The sequence below is a fragment of the Eucyclogobius newberryi genome, unplaced genomic scaffold (assembly GCF_026437365.1).
Source record: "Eucyclogobius newberryi isolate DKJ021-1_F unplaced genomic scaffold, fEucNew1.0.hap1 SCAF_2, whole genome shotgun sequence".
Taxonomy (NCBI): domain Eukaryota; kingdom Metazoa; phylum Chordata; class Actinopteri; order Gobiiformes; family Gobiidae; genus Eucyclogobius; species Eucyclogobius newberryi.
This window is the reverse complement of record NW_027315834.1, coordinates 47,216,744-47,241,044: the sequence shown is the minus strand read 5'-3', so window position 1 is coordinate 47,241,044 and position 24,301 is coordinate 47,216,744. Positions and strand designations below refer to the sequence as shown.

At 43.1% G+C, this 24,301-nt stretch overlaps 1 protein-coding gene and 1 long non-coding RNA gene across 2 annotated transcripts in view; one reads left to right on the top strand and one right to left on the bottom strand.

Annotated features, from left to right (window-relative positions):
• zdhhc17 (zDHHC palmitoyltransferase 17) overlaps positions 1–12,092 on the top strand; it is a gene marked incomplete at its 5' end in the record, with an annotated part of 43,698 nt that extends 31,606 nt beyond the window's left edge. Inside the window, 7 exons of the mRNA XM_072455219.1 lie at positions 2,522–2,646; positions 4,393–4,455; positions 4,535–4,628; positions 6,095–6,178; positions 6,268–6,425; positions 6,571–6,665; positions 11,136–12,092. Coding sequence (XP_072311320.1) covers positions 2,522–2,646; positions 4,393–4,455; positions 4,535–4,628; positions 6,095–6,178; positions 6,268–6,425; positions 6,571–6,665; positions 11,136–11,274 — 758 coding nt within the window. The remainder of the gene's footprint in view (positions 1–2,521; positions 2,647–4,392; positions 4,456–4,534; positions 4,629–6,094; positions 6,179–6,267; positions 6,426–6,570; positions 6,666–11,135) is intronic.
• The window catches only part of LOC140367088 (uncharacterized), a 195,268-nt gene that overhangs the window by 88,658 nt on the left and 82,309 nt on the right, over positions 1–24,301 (bottom strand). The gene's annotated exons all lie outside the window — the stretch shown is intronic.

Sequence of the window (24,301 nt, the reverse complement as noted above, 5' to 3'; positions counted from 1 at the left end):
CCTTCAGCTACATGACGTATGCTAACGCTAACACCTTCAGCTACATGACGTATGCTAACACCTTCAGCTACATGACGTATGCTAACGCTAACACCTTCAGCTACATGACGTATGCTAACACCTTCAGCTACATGACGTATGCTAACGCTAACACCTTCAGCTACATGGCGTATGCTAACACCTTCAGCTACATGACGTATGCTAACGCTATCACCTTCAGCTACATGACGTATGCTAACGCTAACACCTTCAGCTACATGACGTATGCTAACGCTAACACCTTCAGCTACATGAGGCACAGACAGAACTGTGGTAAGTGTCTGGTATGTTAACGTAACATATGAACAGTTATTCAGATAACTATAGCATAAAGAACATGCTAACAAGTTTAGCAAAGCATCAGTTTTACATCTTTGCACCTTTTTTCATAGTTTTGGCCGGGGTGCGACTTATACTTATACTTGTATACTTATACTCCGGAGCGACTTATATGTGATATTATTTGTTATTTGCAAATGTTTTTTTCTTCTCTATTATGCATTTTTTGGCTGGTGCGACTTATAGTCCAGAATATACGGTAAATCCAATGAATTCTTCTTCCTCTGTGTCACTTCTAAACAACTCCACAAACTCCAGAGGTAGAGGAAGTGCAGATTCTTCTTCTGCGTCGCTGAGAGCCTAGAGCGCCCTCTTGTGGTTTTCAGTGTGAAAATAACAAATAATATCACATATAAGTCGCTCTGGAGTATAAGTTGCACCCCGGCCAAAACTATGAAAAAAGTGCGTCTTATAGTCTGGAAAATACGGTACGTTGAATTTCAGACATGGAAAAATCTGCTATAAATGAACAGTATGTTTTAAGAATGATAGATGTCTTATCGTATTACAAATATAGACATTAAACTTAAAAAGTAGATGTTAGTTCTGGGTCACGACTCAAAAGGCTCTGGTTTTGTAGAATGATCATAAATATTGTCTTATGCAGGAGATTTAAGGCAGTGAAATGTGCTGCAAAAAAGTGCAAATATCGGCCAAACCATTTATCAGTCTGTATTTCCAGCTCGTCTGTGATTTAATCCTCAATGTCCCGGTGCCAGAAGTATTAAAACGCTCCAAATACTCAAGTCAGACACTCGACCTTTAGAGATCGTATCGTTTTATCGGGCAAACGTCATGACTTCAAACTTTGTGCTCATTTTACAGCAAAAAATGGGATTTCGTCCAGATTATCGCTCTGTAAAAAGGCAGATGTAATGTCTGGACAAACCACGACACAAAAAATGCGCTTCGACCAAATGTCAAACTAAACGTAAGCCGCACTGTCGTCATGGCGACGCCGCAGCAGGAGTGGAACTGTGACGTCACGTTCGGGCCACGCGACTCGAGCTGTGAACGCTGAACCACGAGCGGAGCGTTGAGACGTTTCGCCGAAGGGCAAACGGCAGAGATGACGTTACAGTGTTAGTCAGGACGGTTCTGTCTGAGCTTGAAGTGACGTCTGCTGAGTTTCTGCCGCTGGAGAATGTTCCGGGTGCGAGCTGAAGTGTGAGAACGGCAGTCGTTTATGATCCAAGAAGACTTTTTAGCTTTTGACTTTTGACACAAAGGCCACGAATGAACTTTCCTGGTGAAATAAAGGTCATAAATGTGACTTGTGCAGCGTCAGTCGGCTTCACTCATGGTTTCTACTTTGAACTTCAACAAAAATGATATAAAAGATGAAGAAAAGTTCTTATATTTTACTTTTATTTAGAGATTAAAGATGAAAATATAATGACATCACAATGATGGAAAGTATTTGTTTAGGTTTATTTCAGAAGTCTGTCGTGAATCGTGTTATTAAGACATTATTTGTTTCTATAAAACTATTTGACCAAAAAAAGAGATCAAGAAAGAAAGAATGATGTTTAGACTTTTTAGCTTTTAGTTCCTCTGCCCGTCTTTGTTTTGAACACATCTTAATCCACATTAGTGACTTTTTCAATGTTAATTATGTTTCTCTTACAAAAATAATTGATCTTTTAAATAGCATTCAATTTGACCTAAATGGCAATAAAAAATGTCTTAAATTTCATGTGACCAAACCTGGAGCTGTCTTGTGTTTAATAGACTTATATATTTATGGTTAGATTTTACGTTTCCAGATGTCAACAGAGCTTATCGCCCGTCGTTGTTTTTGAAGCCTAAATGCTGAAAGTGTTTCCGTGACGTTTTCCCGGTGTTTTATCTGTGTTCTTTCTGCCTTTTCTCCGTGTTTTCTCTGCGTTTTTCTCTGCGTTTACCTAGTGTTTTCTCTCTGTTTTCCCGATGTTTTTTCTGTGTTTTCTCCGCGTTTTCTGTTTTCTCTGCGTTTTTTTCTTTTTCTCTGCGTTTACGTAGCGTTTTCTCTGTGTTTTCTCTGTTTTCGCTGCGTTTTCCCTGTGTTTCCCCGGCGTTTTCCCAGTGTTTCCCCAGTGTTTTCCCAGTGTTTTCCCAGTGTTTTCTCTGTGTTTTTTCTGTGTTTTCCCTAACTCCGCTGCACTGCTGCCTTTCGCCACGGTCCACGTGCCCTTCCTCATCACCACGGTGTTCCTCTTTTACAACTTCGGAAAGTCCTGGAAGTCGGACCCCGGGATCATCAAGGCGTCGGAGGAGCAGAAGAAGAAGGTAACGGTGGCGACGGGGGGAGATAAAGGACACTTCACTTCGATCTACGGGGATTCACCTGCTGCGTTCCTGTTAAACACTGGGTTTTTCTACGACGTTTGCTTGATTTTATGTTTGTAGATTTCGGTTACAAACTAATTGTTAAGCAGAGTTGTGGACTTTTATATTTGTTCTCAGACTGTAGCAGCGTTTTCACATTTTAGGTGTGTTTTTATGATTATAATTACTTGTCTCAAGTTTGTTGAAAAAATTTCAATTATTTACATTTAGCTCCATTTTCTTGGGCTTTATATTGATGTAAACACTCAAAATTTTACCGTCACAATTATTTGAGTTCTGATTCACAATTCTCTTATAACCTTTTATATGACAATTTAAATTTTATGAAGGAGAAAAACGAGAATTTGCAGAGATTTTTTAATGACGATTATACAAATACACCACAAACCATAATCGTCACTCTTTTATATCATCATAAAGTGTCATATTGTTGTATGTCCCACCCGTATCGACACTGAAACACGTGCAGTTGTGCCTCTCGGTGACAGTACGTGACGATATGGTGAAGTATCCGGGTTCTGCAGCACATTCCCGAGCTCTTCACCCGTTTAAAGCCTCCGTGCTCTTCGTCCCGCTTTCCCAGCTTCATTATCGCGCTCGCGGGACAAAGACACTGACCCGTCTGTTTGCGCCGGTCAAACGGAGCTAAGTTTAGCCCCGTATTGTCCGGCGTAGAGGTCCCAGAAGGGGCTCCTCGCTCCAGAGCCTCTTCCTCTTCCACCTTTTGTCTGGTTCAAAGACACGGCTGTGGTTTGTCGGGTTTGAACGACAAAAAGAGGATCGTGAAAATGAAGCTAACGCCAAAGCTAGTGATGTCTTTCATTTGAGCTCTAGAGGGTCATATCATTTAACTACTATGACCATTAACTAAGCACTGTAAACTTAATTCTGCTTTTATTTATTTATTGCAGCTTGTGTATTTACAAAAGCAGGTTCGACAGTTATTCAGTTTCATATAATTCTGCACAAAATCAAAATAAACTACTATAATCGCACACAGTTGTCATGCAAAATCAAGTTTTAGGTTTTTTAAACCAATTTATAATATTTTCCCTCCTGATTTACCCACTTGAAGTTGTGTTTAAAGTGATCCATGCACGTTTGACTCGTCTTTATTCGAATGCATTCATTTCATTAAAGTGACGTATGACGGGTTTTTACGATTTTAAAATTTTGACTTTATTTGGTGTATTTATTATACCTGTTGTACATATAAATTATGGTTTTACACTGATCGAGCAGGTATTTGTGGAGAAAACGCTGAAAAATCGAAATTAAATGACAGGAAGTGACATCACACCAGGGACACCAGAATTTACACAAAAGAAACAACTTTTTTGACTCTAAACATTAATTCAACAAAATAAAGTCGCTCAAATATTTTCATTTGTCAAATTAGAAAATAAAATGGTGACATTAGATGAGTTTTGGCCCAGTGTTTCCTACTGTGATGTCATCAATTGCAAACAAGAAATGAAATTATAAACCTAAAAAAATTTGCTTTTCTGTGAAAACATTTGTATCGTTTTTAAGCTGAATTCAAAACATATTTATCTTGATTGCGTTTTAGTTCAGTGAGTGGTCCGACCTGTAGGGGGCGCTTTAAGCCTCACACTCTCCTTCAGCTCGCTCTCTCGGGATGGTTCTTTTACCGTCTTGTAACCGTGGAATCTTCCCGTGTTTCAGACCATCGTGGAGTTGGCGGAGACGGGCAGCCTGGACCTGAGCATCTTCTGCAGCACCTGCTTGGTAATACCGCCCCCTGCTGGCCGCGCACCATCACGCGGGAAACTGTGTGTGTGAAACTGTCTGTGTGCATTTCCTCCAGATACGGAAGCCCATCAGGTCCAAACACTGCGCCGTTTGTAACCGCTGCATCGCCAAGTTCGACCACCACTGCCCCTGGGTCGGCAACTGTGTCGGTCAGTAAAAAACACGCCTCAACGTTTCATCTGCAGGGAAAGTGTTCGGACGTCCCATAATGCCACGACCACACCCTTTTACAGCACTTTACAAAGACGTGTGGCTCTGGGACTGCATCCTGTTTCCCCTCTGTTCCATCGGTGTGATTGACAGGAGGATTAACCAATCAGAGCGACACAGGAGTCAAAAAGAACGCTTTATAATGACTGGGCCCTAATTATCCTTAATAAAGCATGATTAATGTATTTATTACTAGTTTATTCAGAATGATTCAGACTTAGTAACTCATTTATTAAGTTTTTGTTCATGCTTCATGTGGACAGTTAAAGGGAAAAAACACATAAAACTGACATTTCTGCAGAATCAACGAGTGAAACATAAATTCTAACTCTGGGGTAAAAGAAGTTGGATTATAATGGATAATTTTCTTCTTCCACATTTGAAAAATTGTGAAATATGAATTACGTTTGTGTTTCTAAAAAGAGTTTCACATCTTTCAGTTCAGATGATCAAAAAAGGATCAAAAAGAAAAGTGTCGCTTTAATATATTTGCTGTGTGTACTTTTACACTGAAAGCTCTTGTACTTTTACACTGAAAGCCCTTGTACTTTTACACTGAAAGCCCTTGTACTTTTATACTGAAAGCTCTTGTACTTTTACACTGAAAGCCCTTGTACTTTTACACTGAAAGCTCTTGTACTTTTACACTGAAAGCCCTTGTACTTTTATACTGAAAGCCCTTGTACTTTTATACTGAAAGCCCTTGTACTTTTACTCTGAAAGCTCTTGTACTTTTACTCTGAAAGCCCTTGTACTTTTATACTGAAAGCCCTTGTACTTTTATACTGAAAGCCCTTGTACTTTTATACTGAAAGCTCTTGTACTTTTACTCTGAAAGCTCTTGTACTTTTACACTGAAAGCTCTTGTACTTTTATACTGAAAGCTCTTGTACTTTTACTCTGAAAGCCCTTGTACTTTTACACTGAAAGCCCTTGTACTTTTACTCTGAAAGCCCTTGTACTTTTACTCTGAAAGCTCTTGTACTTTTACTCTGAAAGCTCTTGTACTTTTATACTGAAAGCCCTTGTACTTTTACTCTGAAAGCTCTTGTACTTTTACTCTGAAAGCTCTTGTACTTTTACACTGAAAGCCCTTGTACTTTTACACTGAAAGCCCTTGTACTTTTACACTGAAAGCCCTTGTACTTTTATACTGAAAGCCCTTGTACTTTTACTCTGAAAGCTCTTGTACTTTTACACTGAAAGCTCTTGTACTTTTACACTGAAAGCTCTTGTACTTTTACACTGAAAGCCCTTGTACTTTTACACTGAAAGCTCTTGTACTTTTACACTGAAAGCTCTTGTACTTTTACACTGAAAGCCCTTGTACTTTTACACTGAAAGCTCTTGTACTTTTACACTGAAAGCCCTTGTACTTTTATACTGAAAGCCCTTGTACTTACAGGAAGTGGGAACCACCGCTACTTCATGGGCTATCTGTTTTTCCTGCTCTGCATGATCTGCTGGATGATTTACGGCTGCATCTCCTGTGAGTCCAGAACCTTCACGATTCACACGCCCGTGACCTGTACGCACTGACCTCTGACCTCTGACCCCCCCCCCCCCTCCCGCCCGCAGACTGGCGAGTCCACTGCGGCACCACGTACTCCAAAGACGGGTTCTGGCTGTACCTGACGCAGATCGCCTCGTGCTCGCCCTGGATGTTCTGGATGTTCCTCAACAGCCTCTTTCACTTTATGTGGGTGGCCGTGCTCATCATGTGCCAGCTCTACCAGGTACGCCACCGCCGCGTCGGGCTCACGCCGCCACTTCGGGCTCACGCCGCCGCTTCGGGCTCACGCCGCCGCCGCTTTGGGCTCACGCCGCCGAGTAACCGCGTTTGTTTGTTTCATTGTTTGTTGTTTGTTGTTGTCGTCGCAGATTGCAGCTCTGGGAATCACGACCAACGAGAGGATGAACGCTCGAAGATACAAGCACTTTAAAGTCACGGCCACGTCCATCGAAAGTCCGTTCAAGTGAGTGGACGATCTGCACACACAGCCCGGGACTTATGGAAACACTCCAGCTTATTCATTTTAATGAGGAGGCTAATTTAAATACACACATTTTGACCTTTTGTAGACGGCGCAGACACACGGTGGTTGTTTTATGTTCATTACCTTTAGATGAGTAATAACTGTGAATATCTAACTTCCACATTCTCCAAATGAATAAATGAAAGGTGCTGTACCTGATTTGTTTTTATGTGAAAAACAGAAATCGCTCATTTCAAACCATTTGCAGAAGTCCAACGTTACCCCTTTTTTTTTTTTACGCTCATAATTATTCAACACATTTTATAAGCGCTAATTTTACAAAGCTAACAAACATTAGCATGCTCACAGCGGCACACTTCCTGCTTTGGAGAGAATAAAGCGCTGAATGATCAGATGCAGACGGCGCACAGTGGTCTCATTTTGACCCCAATAATTACTTTTATATGTGTCCTGGGGCAAAACGAGGTTTAACTGAGAGCTAGATGTCAGTACAATACACGTCTGAAGCAGCAGTTCAACAACAACCCCGCCTCTGTGTGGAGTGGGCCCGCCTCTGTGTGGAGTGGGCCCGCCTCTGTGTGGAGTGGGCCCGTCTCTCTGTGGAGTGGGCCCGCCTCTGTGTGGAGTGGGCCCGTCTCTCTGTGGAGTGGGCCCGCCTCTGGGCCCGTCTCTGTGTGGAGTGGGCCCGCCTCTCTGTGGAGTGGGCCCGCCTCTGTGTGGAGTGGGCCCGCCTCTCTGTGGAGTGGGCCCGCCTCTCTGTGGAGTGGGCCCGCCTCTGTGTGGAGTGGGCCCGCCTCTCTGTGGAGTGGGCCCGCCTCTCTGTGGAGTGGGCCCGCCTCTCTGTGGAGTGGGCCCCGCCTCTCTGTGGAGTGGGCCCGCCTCTGTGTGGAGTGGGCCCGCCTCTGTGTGGAGTGGGCCCGCCTCTCTGTGGAGTGGGCCCCGCCTCTCTGTGGAGTGGGCCCCGCCTCTCTGTGGAGTGGGGCCCGCCTCTCTGTGGAGTGGGCCCGCCTCTGTGTGGAGTGGGCCCGCCTCTGTGTGGAGTGGGCCCGCCTCTGTGTGGAGTGGGCCCGCCTCTGTGTGGAGTGGGCCCGCCTCTGTGTGGAGTGGGCCCGCCTCTGTGTGGAGTGGGCCCGCCTCTGTGTGGAGTGGGCCCGCCTCTCTGTGTGGAGTGGGCCCGCCTCTCTGTGGAGTGGACTCCGGCTTCTCACCAACTACAAGCCCAGATTCCCCCCTTCTGCAGATGACAGAAAACTGGCCCAGCAACTCAATTCCTTCTACTGCAGATTTGACACTCCCTCCCCCACTGTGGCCACCTCCCCCACCCCTCTCACAGTTCAGAACAGGATGTATGCAGACTATTTCGTAAATGCAACACTTCCCAACCCTCCCAATTTAGTCGGCAGTCTCCAGATTTGGGTCCTGATCGGGAGACTAAATCTCAATTTCAATCGAAAAATCAAAAATCGACCTTTTCTACACCGTTATCCTTAATTTTGGTAACAAAGGCAAGCGGGGGGAACAGCTGACATTGGCGCCGCGATGTTTGTTGTGATTACGCTAAGAATGCTGGGCGTGTTTCCGTCCCAGAATGCAAATCGCGAAGTCAAAGTGCACAGGTGGTAATATGAAATCGACATCATGATGAACGACGTGGAGCCAAAACTAGTGCTAGTGGCGCCGACGGGAAAAAAAGAAATACCGGTGTAGGTTGTTTGAATGTATCAGATAAAGTAAAACATGTGTCTTTGTTCATTTTTATTTGTTTTTAAATAATTCTGATGAAATTTGAAATCTCCCTCTTAGGGGGGTATTCTCCCGTTTTTTTATGCATTATCTCCCCCCTGGGATGATCGATAAGTTGGAAAGTATGGAAAAGCTGCTGGACCGGATGGTGTCACCCCGGCCACCTTAAGACACTGTGCAGGCGAGCTGGCCCCGGTCTTCACCGGCATTTTTAACACCACCTGGAGTCATGCCATGTCCCAGCTTCAAGTCGTCCATCATTGTCCCTGTCCCCAAGAAGCCCCAGACCACTGGACTTGATGACTACAGACCTGTGGCGCTGACGTCTGTGGTCATGAAGTCATTTCAGCGCCTGGTCCTCCCCCACCTCAAGTCCCACACCTCCCCCTGCTGGACCCCCTGCTGGACCCCCTGCTGGACCCCCTGCAGTTCGCCTACAGAACCAACAGGTCTGTGGATGACGCTATCAACCTGGCTCTCCACTTCACCCTGCAGCATCTGGACTCCCCGGGAACCTACACCAGGATCAACACCACCTCCTGCTCTGCTCCAGTACAAGCTGTCGCAGCTCAGCGTACCTGACTGTGGAGTCAGTGCTCCACCTGCAGGGGAGCACTGACTTCCTGATGGAGGCAGTGCGTGCGGCTGGTGAAGAATGTCTCAGACACTGGGACCATCAGCACAGGAGCTCCACAGGGCTGTGTACTTTCTCCCCTGCTCTTCTCCCTGTGACAAACTGCTGGACCTCCAGCCACGCCTCCGTAAAACTGAACAAGTTTGCGGACAACACCACCTTCATCACCACCCTCATCACCATGACGACACCACCCTCATTGGGTTCATCTATGACGGGCATGAGTCTGTCTACAGGAAGTGGAGCGGCTGGTGTCCTGGTGCAGCGGTAACAACCTCAACGCCCAGAAGACAGTGGAGATGAGCGTGGACTTTTCAGGAAAGTCACAGCCCCCGCCCCTCACCATCACAGACTCCCCCATCTCCATTGTGGACTCCCTCCGCTTCCTCTGCACCACCATCACCAGGACCTCAAGTGGGAGCCTACCATCAGCTCCTCATCAAGAAGGCCAAGCAGAGGAAGTACTTCCTGCAGCAGCTGAGGAAAGACAAGCTGACAGCGAAGATGATGGTGCAGTTCTACACGGCCATCATTGAGTCCATCCCCACCTCCTCCATCACCTCCTCCATCACTGTGTGGTACGCTGGAGCCACAGCCAGGGACAAACAGAGACTACAGAGCATTGTGCCTCTGCTGAGAAGGAGATCGACTGTACACTTCATCTCTGCAGGACCTTTATGTCTCAGGGCTCTGGGACGAGCAGGTCAGATCACAGCCGACCCTTCACACCCTGGACACGGACTATTTAAGCCACTCCCCTCAGGCAGGAGGCCACTCCCCACAGGCAGGAGGCCACTCCCCACAGGCAGGAGGCCACTCCCCTCAGGCAGGAGGCCACTCCCCTCCATCCGGACCAGAACCTCCCATGAAGAGGTTTCAAGAACAGTTTCTTTCCCTCTGCTGTTGGACTCATGAACACTGCCTAAGCTTTGCACTGCACTGTCACTTCTTATTGCACTACATATTTTATTCATGTACATATGTCTATTTTTAACCTTATTTTAACTTTACTTATTTTGTATATATCTGGCAGCTATTCATTGTCCATTGTTTTGTTGTTTGTGTTGCATGAATCACCAGGACAAGTTCTTTCTGTATGTTTGTGAATTTTGTTCATTGACCAATGGCAATAAACCTGATTCTGATTCTGATTCTGAACTTAATTACATGAAACAAAAGAATGTCCGCACAGCACACGACTGAACACAAACACAAGCAAAATCAAAGTCCGTCAAATTTGATCCATTTCTAAATTAAGTCACAATGACGTCTGTTACAAAAATGTGGTTGTTCCAAACTAAAGGCCTGATACCTCCCCCCCCTCTCTCTCTCCCTCCCCCTTTCTCTCTCCCCTCCCCTCTCTCCCCCCTCCCCTCTCTCCCCCCTCCCCTCTCTCCCCCCTCCCTCCCTCTCTCCCCCTCCCTCCCTCTCTCCCTCTCTCTCTCCCCCCTCTCCCTCTCTCCCTCCCCCTCTCTCCTCCCTCTCTCCCCCCTCCCTCTCCCTCCCTCTCTTCCCTCTCTCTCTCCCCCCTCCCTCCCTTTCTCCCCCCCTCCCTCTCTCTCTCCCCCCTCCCTCTCCCTCCCCCTCTCTCTCTCCCCCCCTCCCTCTCTCTCCCTCCCCCTTTCTCTCTCCCCCTCCCCTCTCTCCCTCCCTCTCTCCCCCCTCCCTCTCTCCTCCCTCTCCCTCCCTCTCTCCCCCCTCCCTCTCTCTCTCCCCTCCTCCCTCTCTCCATCTCTCTCTCTCTCTCTCCTCCTTCTCTTCTCCCTCTTCTCTCTCCCTCTCGCTTCTCTCTCCTCCCTCCCTCTCTCCCTCCCTCCCTCTCTCTCTCCCCCCTCTCCCTCCCTCCCTCCCTCTCTCTCTCTCTCCCCCCTCTCTCTCCCCCCTCCCTCTCTCTCCCCCCTCTCTCTCCCCCCTCCCTCTCTCTCTCCATCTCTCTCTCTCTCCTCCTTCTCTTCTCCCTCTTCTCTCTCCCTCTCGCTTCTCTCTCCTCCCTCCCTCTCTCTCTCCCCCCTCTCCCTCCCTCCCTCTCTCTCTCCCCCCTCTCTCTCCCCCCTCCCTCTCTCTCTCCACAGTCGCGGGTGCATGAGGAACCTGATCGACTTCTTCGAGCTGCGCTGCTGTGGTCTGCTGAGGCCCGTCTCCGTGGACTGGACCTCTCAGTACACAATAGAGTACGACCAATCATCGGGCTCGGGCTATCAGCTGGTGTAGCCGCCGCAGCCGCCATTCCCACCCGCTCCCGCCCGAGGAGGAGGGACTTTTTGCTTTGGGACCGCCGCCCTTTCTCTCCCGCGCCGAGAGGGAAACGCCGGGAAACGCCGGGATCGCATGCTCTTTTTTTGTTTTGTTTTTGTGTGCGTTAGGGGGGGAGGGGGCGGGCGCTACCTTTCACTCCACCCCTTTACCGTTCAAATAACACCACCTCGACTGCGATTGGTCCCCGTCGCGGATCTCCGAATACGATTGGACGGTGCTCGCTGCCATGTGTTTTGGAGGAGAAACCACGGAAACGGGATTACAATGCAACTGTACAGAAAGTTATGGATATATCAACTTTAACCCCGATATTATGATTATTTATGACGTCCCTCGTAATGTGTATCAAAAGGATGGCATCGATTGCAGCTGAAATGTTTGTCTGTCCGTCTGTTTGTTTGTTTTTTTTAAATAAGGGAATGTTAAATGGTTTTGCACCATGGCGAACACTTAGACGTTAGAGCGACTCGTGTACGTATCAGACGCCGGGCCGAGCTCGTCCCGGCGCATTTCAATGGTAAAGACGCAGTCCATTTTATGCAGTATTAACTTTCATAGATTTGGCTGTAAATCTCCTTCTGGCAATGTGACGAGCATATTTATTTTAACTATTTATACACATAGTTATATGATAGATAGGACATGCTTTTTTACGACATTTTAGGCGATTTTTAAGGAACTTGGTCATGGAGAAAGCCGACCGGAGCTGATGTATTTATGATCGCATTTTGAAAGGTCTACATGAGCGGTTCATTCCATTTTTTGTTATGTTTTTTTGTTTCGTCTTGCACTGATTTCTTTTTTTTATTTTTTATTAACGTTTATCATTTTCTCGCCTGTTACTAAAGCGAAGAAGGGCTCGCGAGCCACTCGGACGGACAAAGCGGGAAGTGGCCAGGCCCAGGGCTCGGGACACAAAATGGCCGACCGCGCGGACCCAGTTTCAGACGAGAGAGAGAGACTTTGCTGAATGTGGATTTGTACATAGAACAATCTAGAACTGCTATCTAAGTGACTCTGTTTCCGTTTCCTCCTGGGTTTGTCACTGTCAGTCGATTTGTGCCTAATTTATTGTCAGAATTAGGAGATGTCGTTTAACTCCGCGACGGGCCAGGATTCACGTATGCACTCGTGTGATTAGGGAGCGGCTCGAGTTCCCTCATGCGTAACTCGGATATATTTCTATTGATTCATTCTTGTTTGAGTATAATCTTGCAACCATTATTAATTTAGTAAACTGTTATATAATTGAGGTATTTAAAATTCTTTATAAAACTGAAGGTAAACTATGCTGGCTGAAGGCTTCTAGGGAGAAAATATCTACAGGAAAGTGGCGAGCTAGCTACGCCCACACCTATATACAGTTAGATTTAAAAGTTAGATTTTTTTTTTTTGTAGTCGACTAGGCAAAAAGTCTAATTGAGGCATTTAATATGCTTTCTAACCAAATGAATGTAAAATATGCCGGTTGAAAGCTTCTAGGTAGAAAATATTTACAGGAAGGTGGCGAGCTAGCTATGTCAGCGCCTATATAGTTATTTAAAAGATTGATTCTTTTAATAGTTGTCTAGGCAAACTTATCTAATTGAGGTATTTAAAATGCTTTATCACCAAACGAAGGTAAAATATGCCTTTTGAAGGCTTCTAGATTGGAAGTTGGCGAGCTAGCTACGTCTAAACAACAGTTATTAAAAAGATCGCTTATTTTAGTAGTCCACGAGTTACAATCATTCCTATTAATTACTGCAACTCTGAGTCGCCGAATACTTTCGAGGCTCGAGCGAAATGTGCCGTTTTCACCCTCCCCCCATCTCCACCCACAGCTCTGATACAGAACTGTCAATTTCATGCCAATTTTCACAAGTTTTCTCAAATACAAGTACGTTATACAAAATCCCCTTTGCACATTTTTGTAACAAACATATCGACAAATTAAACAAGAAATTCAAACGTTGCTGTATTAATTAATTTTCCTTTTACATTTAGATTAGTTTTCATGAGTCTGTTCAAAAAGACATCTGAGGCACTGAGCACAAATGGTTAAATATCGCTCCTTTTCACCTGCAGCGTCTCGCCTTCAAATGAAATGTTAAAACTGAAGGAAAAAGTGTGCGTTCTTGAATCCAGGCCCAGCGGTCACTGACTATCCATGGGTTTGAGTCACGTGACCTGTTAGCGGTCACATGTCGCAGACGTCACTCGTGTCGACGCCTCTCGCTGTCGGAGTCGTGATGAACAGAGCTTAAAAGTGAGAATCTGCACCGGACACTCGCCCTCTGCACTGGACACTCCCCCTCTGCACCGAACACGCCCTCATAGCTTTCAAGAGCAAGGACTTTGTGTCTGATACTAAAATATAACACCCGGACAGTTTGAAGTGACTCTGCAGTAGGCTAATAAACGTTAGCCTACTGCAGACTACGTTTATTAGCATAACCACACAATAACATGTAAACTAGCGTTAGCATTAGCTGCTAACGAGCTGAAACAAACAGCTCAGTCTGGAGTCATCTCTAAGTCCACTGGTTCCTTTTGACCAGTCACACATTTCTGGACACACGGGGTTTTTGGGGGCGTGGCAGAAGAGAAACAATCACAGCCCACAGTGAACATGCGGCTTTTGTCCTCCAGGTGGCGGTAGAGCGTGTGGCGTCGCATCAGACCCATGGATACTCAGAGCGTTTGACTGTAGCTTTTAGTGACGTCGTCCACACTGCTGTTAATATGGAGCGTTCTATTCAAACCACTGCATGTTGAGACGCTCGGGTCGCCCGGGCAACGGCTCAGCAAAGCCACGTGTCTGTAAATACTGAATGTCTTTTCCAAGTTTTTGCGTTTTCATCGTGGATTTTCTCTCCTTTTTTTTGTTCTCCCCCTTAAAGTTCATCTTCTCCCGTGTGTAACTGTCTGTGGTCTCATTGAGTTAAGGGGTCTCTTTGAGTTAAGGGGGTCTCTTTGAGTTAAAGGGGGTCTCTTTGAGTTAAGGGGGTCTCTGAGTTAAAGGGGGTCTCTTTGAGTTAAGGGGGTCTCTTTGAGTTAAGGGGGTCTCTTTGAGTTAAAGGGGTCCTCTTTGAGTTAAAGGGGGTCTCTGAGTTAATAAGGGGGTCTCTTTGAGTTAAAGGGGGTCTCTGAGTTAAAGGGGTCTCTTTGAATTAATAAGATGAGATAATCCTTTATTGTCCACACATGGGGAAATTTCATAATAAGGGGGTCTCTGTTATTAAGGGTGTCTGAGTTAATAAGGGGATCTCTTAAGTAAAGGGGGTCTCTTTGAATTGGGGGGTGTGTAATATATTTGTATGTTCTTCATATGCCTGGGGCTGTGTTCATCTTTTAAAGGGGACAGACTGATGCTGATATGACCTTCTTAATATTTGTGACGAGCTCAGACGTGACTTTAATTACAATTGATGAATTAGATTCGGGCGACGCCATCGGAGCATCGATAATGAACAGATTCAAGTTACATTTGTACCGAAAGGAGAAGAAAGAAGAAAAACCCGCTGCATTTGATGGGCCAAAATGCTGATTGCGTCTGAATTACAGCTGAAAGATGAAGGAATAATTTAAGTGTAATAACTGACTGTGGTTTGATTATCGATGTTTGTTTCAGGATTAATTTAACGTTAAAATCACAAACGGACGGTTTCTAGTTCTTTCATATTTGTGGTTTCCGAAATAACCGCAAACATGTGATTTATTGCCATTAATCCCCAAGTAAAATGTAAAAATACACAGAATCTACACATTTGGGACACGTTTTGAAGACCACCAAATAAAATGGCCCTTCAAGTAGTTCATTAAGTACGCTGCTGGTCTTTTTATGGTTTTTAATACACAGCAATACAAAACTGATTAATAAAGAGGAAGAGTCAGAGTGAGTAGAAAATCCGTCTTTGTCCCATTTGTTCCAATGTTGGTAAAATTTGTACATTTTTCAAATTCTGTGCAAAAGTTAGATTTTTCATAAACGTCCGGACACATTTTTCATCACTTTTTTTTTTTTCACCAAACTCTCACTGAACACAAACTACAAACAAAAGATTAACCATTGAAGTAAAATGCAGATTATAAGAAGAAAAACGGCTCCAATGTGTTTAATCCGCAGCTCATTTTCATTAGACATAAAGAAATGAAAACGGTGAATGAGAAACTTTGACCGGACGTGTTTTTTAAATAAAATGAGCTCGACGCAACGTTTGTGTTTTATCACTGCAACGTCTGCTCCAAACGTGTCGATTTTTACCGTATTTTCCGCAGTATAAGTCGCACCAGCCATAAAATGCATAATCGAGAAGAAAAAACATAAGTGGCAGTTTGGGGGGAAATGTATTTGATAAAATCCAGACATTTCATCTTGAAATGTAATTTAAAATAACAGATGAGAGAACATGGTGAATAGGTGTACGTATGCTAACGCTAACACCTTCAGCTACATGACGTATGCTAACGCTAACACCTTCAACTACATGACGTATGCTAACGCTAACACCTTCAGCTACATGCCGTATGCTAACGCTAACACTTTCAGCTACATGACGTATGCTAACGCCTTCAGCTACATAACGTATGCTAACGCTAACGCCTTCAGCTACATGACGTATGCAAACGCTAACACTTTCAGCTACATGACGTATGCTAACACTAACACCTTCAGCTACATTACGTATGCTAACGCTAACACCTTCAGCTACATGACGTATGCTAACGCCTTCAACTACATAACGTATGCTAACACCTTCAGCTACATGACGTATGCTAACGCTAACACCTTCAGCTACATGACGTATGCTAACGCTAACACCTTCAGCTACATGACGTATGCTAACGCTAACACCTTCAGCTACATGACGTATGCTAACGCCTTCAGCTACATAACATATGCTAACACCTTCAGCTACATGACGTATGCTAACGCTAACACCTTCAGCTACATGACGTATGCTAACGCTAACACCTTCAGCTACATGACGTATGCTAACGCTAACACCTTCGGTTACATGACGTATGCTAACCCCTTCAGCTACATGACGTATGCTAACGCTAACACCTTCAGCTACATGACGTATGCTAACGCTAACACCTTCAGCTACATGACGTATGCTAACGCTAACACCTTCGGTTACATGACGTATGCTAACCCCTTCAGCTACATGACGTATGCTAACGCTAACACCTTCAGCTACATGACGTATGCTAACGCTAACACCTTCGGCTACATGACGTATGCTAACGCTAACACCTTCGGCTACATGACGTATGCTAACGCTAACACCTTCGGTTACATGACGTATGCTAACGCTAACACCTTCAGCTACATGACGTATGCTAACGCTAACACCTTCAGCTACATGACGTATGCTAACGCTAACACCTTCAGCTACATGACGTATGCCAACGCTAACACCTTCAGCTACATGACGTATGCCAACGCTAACACCTTCAGCTACATGACGTATGCTAACGCTAACACCTTCAGCTACATGACGTAGCTGAAGAGATTTCACTCGAGTTCTTCACTCGAGATTTCACTCGAGTTCTTCTGCTTCGTCGTCGCCTTGAAAAGTTTCTCTTTGGTCGTCACAAGTTGCTGGGTTTGTTCTGCCACACGATGTACGAAGTGTGAAGCTGAAACGCGATGGTGCAATAGTTCTAAAGACAAACGGAGGCGTGTTATTTAACTGTTTGTGTCATCAAAAGGGGGCGGCGGTTATGGCTTTTAATTTACCGTCATTAACACTTCTGATGTCACTGAAGTGAGTGAGTCTTGTCAAAAGTGAAAAGTTCTGTAGTTTGGATTTCTGAAGTAGATTTGGACTAAACCGTCTTAAAATGAGTTAATGAGTTTAATTATAATTGAGAAATTGGTTGAAGTAAGTAAGTTCATTAAAATGTGATTGAAGCGTTAGTATATTAAGTACATTTGAATATCTGAAAGGTCTAGAAACATTTACTCTCAAAACAGTTGAATCTATCGTTTTGTTCTTTTTATTGGTCAATCATTATTTACACTCATTTTACACCAGGTTTAGTCTTAATTTATGTCTGATAAAAACCTGCTTTAGATCTGATCCTCTGAAAGCCACATGAGCTGAAGAAACACGGCATTAAAGTAAGTCCAGGCCATATAATAAAACCATTATGTTTTTATTTTTATGGCTCAAAATTAAATATATTTTTTTTTGCTTTTGTTATTTTATTCCAATGACCAAATCACATTTATTTTGGGCTGAAATTGTCTACGAAATCGATACGTGATTTAAAAAAAATAATTCTATTTTCCAATTTTTTAAAAAAATGGCTTGGGCAACAAATTGTTTAAAAAAAACAACACCGTTCTGTTTCAATACAATATTTCATGCATTTTGAAACCATAAGATTCAAGTTGACAAATTAACCAAATGTACTTATTTAAAAAATTGTAAAATCTTCGCTGAATGAATCTATGAAAACTCTTCTTAAACAAACACATCGTTTGCCTTGATTTTCTGTCAAAAACATGAACGGCTTCACACCACAGGGTTTTTGACTGGACCGTTTTGTGCCCTTCACGGTCCAAAAACGCCCTCGTCCCACACAAACACTACACAATATGAAATATGAAACCCGAGCACATGTGCCCGTGTCCAGCGCCTGTGCCACCTCCGCACATGTGCCCATGTCCAGCGCCTGTGCCACCTCCGCACATGTGCCCGTGTCCAGCGCCTGTGCCACCTCAGCACATGTGCCCGTGTCCAGCGCCTGTGCCACCTCCGCACATGTGCCGTGTCCAGCGCCTGTGCCACCTCCGCACATGTGCCCGTGTCCAGCGCCTGTGCCACCTCAGCACATGTGCCCGTGTCCAGCGCCTGTGCCACCTCCGCACATGTGCCCGTGTCCAGCGCCTGTGCCACCTCAGCACATGTGCCGTGTCCAGCACCTGTGCCACCTCCGCACATGTGCCCGTGTCCAGCACCTGTGCCACCTCAGCACATGTGCCCGTGTCCAGCGCCTGTGCCACCTCCGCACATGTGCCCGTGTCCAGCGCCTGTGCCACCTCAGCACATGTTCCCGTGTCCAGCGCCTGTGCCACCTCAGCACATGTGCCCGTGTCCAGCGCCTGTGCCACCTCCGCACATGTGCCCGTGTCCAGCGCCTGTGCCACCTCCGCACATGTGCCCGTGTCCAGCGCCTGTGCCACCTCCGCACATGTGCCCGTGTCCAGCGCCTGTGCCACCTCCGCACATGTGCCCGTGTCCAGCGCCTGTGCCACCTCCGCACATGTGCCCGTGTCCAGCGCCTGTGCCACCTCAGCACATGTGCCGTGTCCAGCGCCTGTGCCACCTCCGCACATGTGCCCGTGTCCAGCACCTGTGCCACCTCAGCACATGTGCCGTGTCCAGCGCCTGTGCCACCTCCGCACATGTGCCCGTGTCCAGCGCCTGTGCCACCTCCGCACATGTGCCGTGTCCAGCGCCTGTGCCACCTCCGCACATGTGCCCGTGTCCAGCGCCTGTGCCACCTCCGCACATGTGCCCGTGTCCAGCGCCTGTGCCACCTCAGCACATGTGCCGTGTCCAGCGCCTGTGCCACCTCCGCACATGTGCCCGTGTCCAGCGCCTGTGCCACCTCCGCACATGTGCCGTGTCCAGCGCCTGTGCCACCTCCGCACATGTGCCCGTGTCCAGCGCCTGTGCCACCTCAGCACATGTGCCCGTGTCCAGCGCCTGTGCCACCTCAGCACATGTGCCGTGTCCAGCGCCTGTGCCACCTCCGCACATGTGCCCGTGTCCAGCACCTGTGCCACCTCAGCACATGTGCCGTGTCCAGCGCCTGTGCCACCTCCGCACATGTGCCCGTGTCCAGCGCCTGTGCCACCTCCGCACATGTGCCGTGTCCAGCGCCTGTGCCACCTCCGCACATGTGCCGTGTCCAGCGCCTGTGCCACCTCCGCACATGTGCCCGTGTCCAGCGCCTGTGCCACCTCCGCACATGTGCCCGTGTCCAGCGCCTGTGCCACCTCAGCACATGTGCCGTGTCCAGCGCCTGTGCCACCTCCGCACATGTGCCCGTGTCCAGCGCCTGTGCCACCTCAGCACATGTGCCCGTGTCCAGCACCTGTGCCACCTCAGCACATGTGCCCGTGTCCAGCGCCTGTGCCACCTCCGCACATGTGCCCGTGTCCAGCGCCTGTGCCACCTCAGCACATGTTCCCGTGTCCAGCGCCTGTGCCACCTCCGCACATGTGCCCGTGTCCAGCGCCTGTGCCACCTCCGCACATGTGCCCGTGTCCAGCGCCTGTGCCACCTCCGCACATGTGCCCGTGTCCAGCGCCTGTGCCACCTCCAGTCACTGAACGATCGTCTCAAAGGTTTTGGGAAAAAAACTGTCAAATGTGAAACGTCTCGACTCGTTTTCTTACATCACAAACACAAACAAACAAACAAACAAACAAACAAACACGTGGCATATTTGATGAATAGAAAACACTTTATGACGATTACACTTGTTTTACTTTGAGCCGTTTTAAAGTCTTTAAAATGTGTTTCTGACTGAAAATGACAAATAAACAAAAACACATTTAATCCGCCTTAAATAAAATCACAGACTTAATTCATAACGAACAAAAATGTTATTCACTTTTTAACTACGAAATTAACCCTATAACTAATGAAGCAGTTACTCAGCCTGAATCATTCATAAACTTATTATGAATTAAGTCTTTGTTCATGCTTTAATAAGTCTTTGTTCATGCTTTAATAAGTCTTTGTTCATGCTTTAATAAGTCTTTGTTCATGCTTTAATAAGTCTTTGTTCATGCTTTAATAAGTCTTTGTTCATGCTTTAATACGTCTTTGTTCATGCTTTAATAAGTCTTTGTTCATGCTTTAATAAGTCTTTGTTCATGCTTTAATAAGTCTTTGTTCATGCTTTAATAAGTCTTTGTTCATGCTTTAATAAGTCTTTGTTCATGCTTTAATACGTCTTTGTTCATGCTTTAATAAGTCTTTGTTCATGCTTTAATAAGTCTTTGTTCATGCTTTAATAAGTCTTTGTTCATGCTTTAATACGTCTTTGTTCATGCTTTAATAAGTCTTTGTTCATGCTTTAATAAGTCTTTGTTCATGCTTTAATAAGTCTTTGTTCATGCTTTAATAAGTCTTTGTTCATGCTTTAATAAGTCTTTGTTCATGCTTTAATAAGTCTTTGTTCATGCTTTAATAAGTCTTTGTTCATGCTTTAATAAGTCTTTGTTCATGCTTTAATAAGTATTTGTTCATGCTTTAATAAGTATTTGTTCATGCTTTAATAAGTCTTTGTTCATGCTTTAATAAGTATTTGTTCATGCTTTAATAAGTCTTTGTTCATGCTTTAATAAGTATTTGTTCATGCTTTAATAAGTCTTTGTTCATGCTTTAATAAGTCTTTGTTCATGCTTTAATAAGTCTTTGTTCATGCTTTAATAAGTCTTTGTTCATGCTTTAATAAGTATTTGTTCATGCTTTAATAAGTATTTGTTCATGCTTTAATAAGTATTTGTTCATGCTTTAATACGTCTTTGTTCATGCTTTAATACGTCTTTGTTCATGCTTTAATAAGTATTTGTTCATGCTTTAATACGTCTTTGTTCATGCTTTAATAAGTCTTTGTTCATGCTTTAATAAGTCTTTGTTCATGCTTTAATAAGTCTTTGTTCATGCTTTAATAAGTCTTTGTTCATGCTTTAATAAGTCTTTGTTCATGCTTTAATAAGTCTTTGTTCATGCTTTAATAAGTCTTTGTTCATGCTTTAATAAGTCTTTGTTCATGCTTTAATACGTCTTTGTTCATGCTTTAATACGTCTTTGTTCATGCTTTAATAAGTCTTTGTTCATGCTTTAATAAGTATTTGTTCATGCTTTAATAAGTCTTTGTTCATGCTTTAATAAGTATTTGTTCATGCTTTAATAAGTCTTTGTTCATGCTTTAATAAGTCTTTGTTCATGCTTTAATAAGTCTTTGTTCATGCTTTAATAAGTCTTTGTTCATGCTTTAATAAGTCTTTGTTCATGCTTTAATAAGTCTTTGTTCATGCTTTAATAAGTCTTTGTTCATGCTTTAATAAGTATTTGTTCATGCTTTAATAAGTATTTGTTCATGCTTTAATAAGTATTTGTTCATGCTTTAATACGTCTTTGTTCATGCTTTAATAAGTCTTTGTTCATGCTTTAATAAGTATTTGTTCATGCTTTAATACGTCTTTGTTCATGCTTTAATAAGTCTTTGTTCATGCTTTAATAAGTCTTTGTTCATGCTTTAATAAGTCTTTGTTCATGCTTTAATAAGTCTTTGTTCATGCTTTAATAAGTATTTGTTCATGCTTTAATAAGTCTTTGTTCATGCTTTAATAAGTCTTTGTTCATGCTTTAATAAGTCTTTGTTCATGCTTTAATAAGTCTTTGTTCATGCTTTAATAAGTCTTTGTTCATGCTTTAATAAGTATTTGTTCATGCTTTAATAAGTCTTTGTTCATGCTTTAATAAGTCTTTGTTCATGCTTTAATAAGTATTTGTTCATGCTTTAATAAGTCTTTGTTCATGCTTTAATAAGTATTTGTTCATGCTTTAATACGTCTTTGTTCATGCTTTAATAAGTCTTTGTTCATGCTTTAATACGTCTTTGTTCATGCTTTAATAAGTCTTTGTTCATGCTTTAATAAGTCTTTGTTCATGCTTTAATAAGTCTTTGTTCATGCTTTAATAAGTCTTTGTTCATGCTTTAATAAGTCTTTGTTCATGCTTTAATACGTCTTTGTTCATGCTTTAATACGTCTTTGTTCATGCTTTAATAAGTCTTTGTTCATGCTTTAATAAGTCTTTGTTCATGCTTTAATAAGTCTTTGTTCATGCTTTAATAAGTCTTTGTTCATGCTTTAATAAGTCTTTGTTCATGCTTTAATAAGTCTTTGTTCATGCTTTAATAAGTCTTTGTTCATGCTTTAATACGTCTTTGTTCATGCTTTAATACGTCTTTGTTCATGCTTTAATAAGTCTTTGTTCATGCTTTAATAAGTCTTTGTTCATGCTTTAATAAGTCTTTGTTCATGCTTTAATAAGTCTTTGTTCATGCTTTAATAAGTCTTTGTTCATGCTTTCATAAGTCTTTGTTCATGCTTTAATAAGTCTTTGTTCATGCTTTAATAAGTCTTTGTTCATGCTTTAATAAGTCTTTGTTCATGCTTTAATAAGTATTTGTTCATGCTTTAATAAGTATTTGTTCATGCTTTAATAAGTATTTGTTCATGCTTTAATACGTCTTTGCTCATGCTTTAATAGTCTTTGCCTCATGCTTTAATACGTCTTTGCTCATGCTTTAATACGTCTTTGTTCATGCTTTAATACGTCTTTGTTCATGCTTTAATAAGTCTTTGTTCATGCTTTAATAAGTCTTTGTTCATGCTTTAATAAGTCTTTGTTCATGCTTTAATAAGTCTTTGTTCATGCTTTAATAAGTCTTTTGTTCATGCTTTAATACGTCTTTGTTCATGCTTTATACGTCTTTGTTCATGCTTTAATAAGTCTTTGTTCATGCTTTAATAAGTCTTTGTTCATGCTTTAATAAGTCTTTTGTTCATGCTTTAATAAGTCTTTGTCATGCTTTAATAAGTCTTTGTTCATGCTTTCATAAGTCTTTGTTCATGCTTTAATAAGTCTTTGTTCATGCTTTAATAAGTCTTTGTTCATGCTTTAATACGTCTTTGTTCATGCTTTAATACGTCTTTGTTCATGCTTTAATACGTCTTTGTTCATGCTTTAATAAGTCTTTGCTCATGCTTTAATAAGTCTTTGCTCATGCTTTAATAAGTATTTGTTCATGCTTTAATAAGTATTTGTTCATGCTTTAATAAGTCTTTGTTCATGCTTTAATACGTCTTTGTTCATGCTTTAATACGTCTTTGTTCATGCTTTAATAAGTCTTTGTTCATGCTTTAATAAGTCTTTGTTCATGCTTTAATAAGTCTTTGTTCATGCTTTAATACGTCTTTGTTCATGCTTTAATACGTCTTTGTTCATGCTTTAATAAGTCTTTGCTCATGCTTTAATAAGTCTTTGCTCATGCTTTAGTAAGTCTTTGTTCATGCTTTAATAAGTCTTTGTTCATGCTTTAATAAGTCTTTGTTCATGCTTTAATAAGTCTTTGTTCATGCTTTAATAAGTCTTTGTTCATGCTTTAATAAGTCTTTGTTCATGCTTTAATAAGTCTTTGTTCATGCTTTAATAAGTCTTTGTTCATGCTTTAATAAGTCTTTGTTCATGCTTTAATAAGTCTTTGTTCATGCTTTAATAAGTCTTTGTTCATGCTTTAATACGTCTTTGTTCATGCTTTAATACGTCTTTGTTCATGCTTTAATAAGTCTTTGCTCATGCTTTAGTAAGTCTTTGCTCATGCTTTAGTAAGTCTTTGTTCATGCTTTAATAAGTCTTTGTTCATGCTTTAATAAGTCTTTGTTCATGCTTTAATAAGTCTTTGTTCATGCTTTAATAAGTCTTTGTTCATGCTTTAATAAGTCTTTGTTCATGCTTTAATACGTCTTTGTTCATGCTTTAATAAGTCTTTGCTCATGCTTTAATAAGTCTTTGCTCATGCTTTAGTAAGTCTTTGTTCATGCTTTAATACGTCTTTGCTCATGCTTTAGTAAGTCTTTGTTCATGCTTTAATACGTCTTTGCTCATGCTTTAGTAAGTCTTTGTTCATGCTTTAATAAGTCTTTGCTCATGCTTTAATAAGTCTTAGCTCATGCTTTAATACGTCTTTGCTCATGCTTTAGTAAGTCTTTGTTCATGCTTTAATAAGTCTTTGTTCATGCTTTAATACGTCTTTGCTCATGCTTTAGTAAGTCTTTGTTCATGCTTTAATAAGTCTTTGTTCATGCTTTAATACGTCTTTGCTCATGCTTTAATAAGTCTTTGTTCATGCTTTAATAAGACTCATTAATGTGTATTTATAACGTGTTAGAGCATTA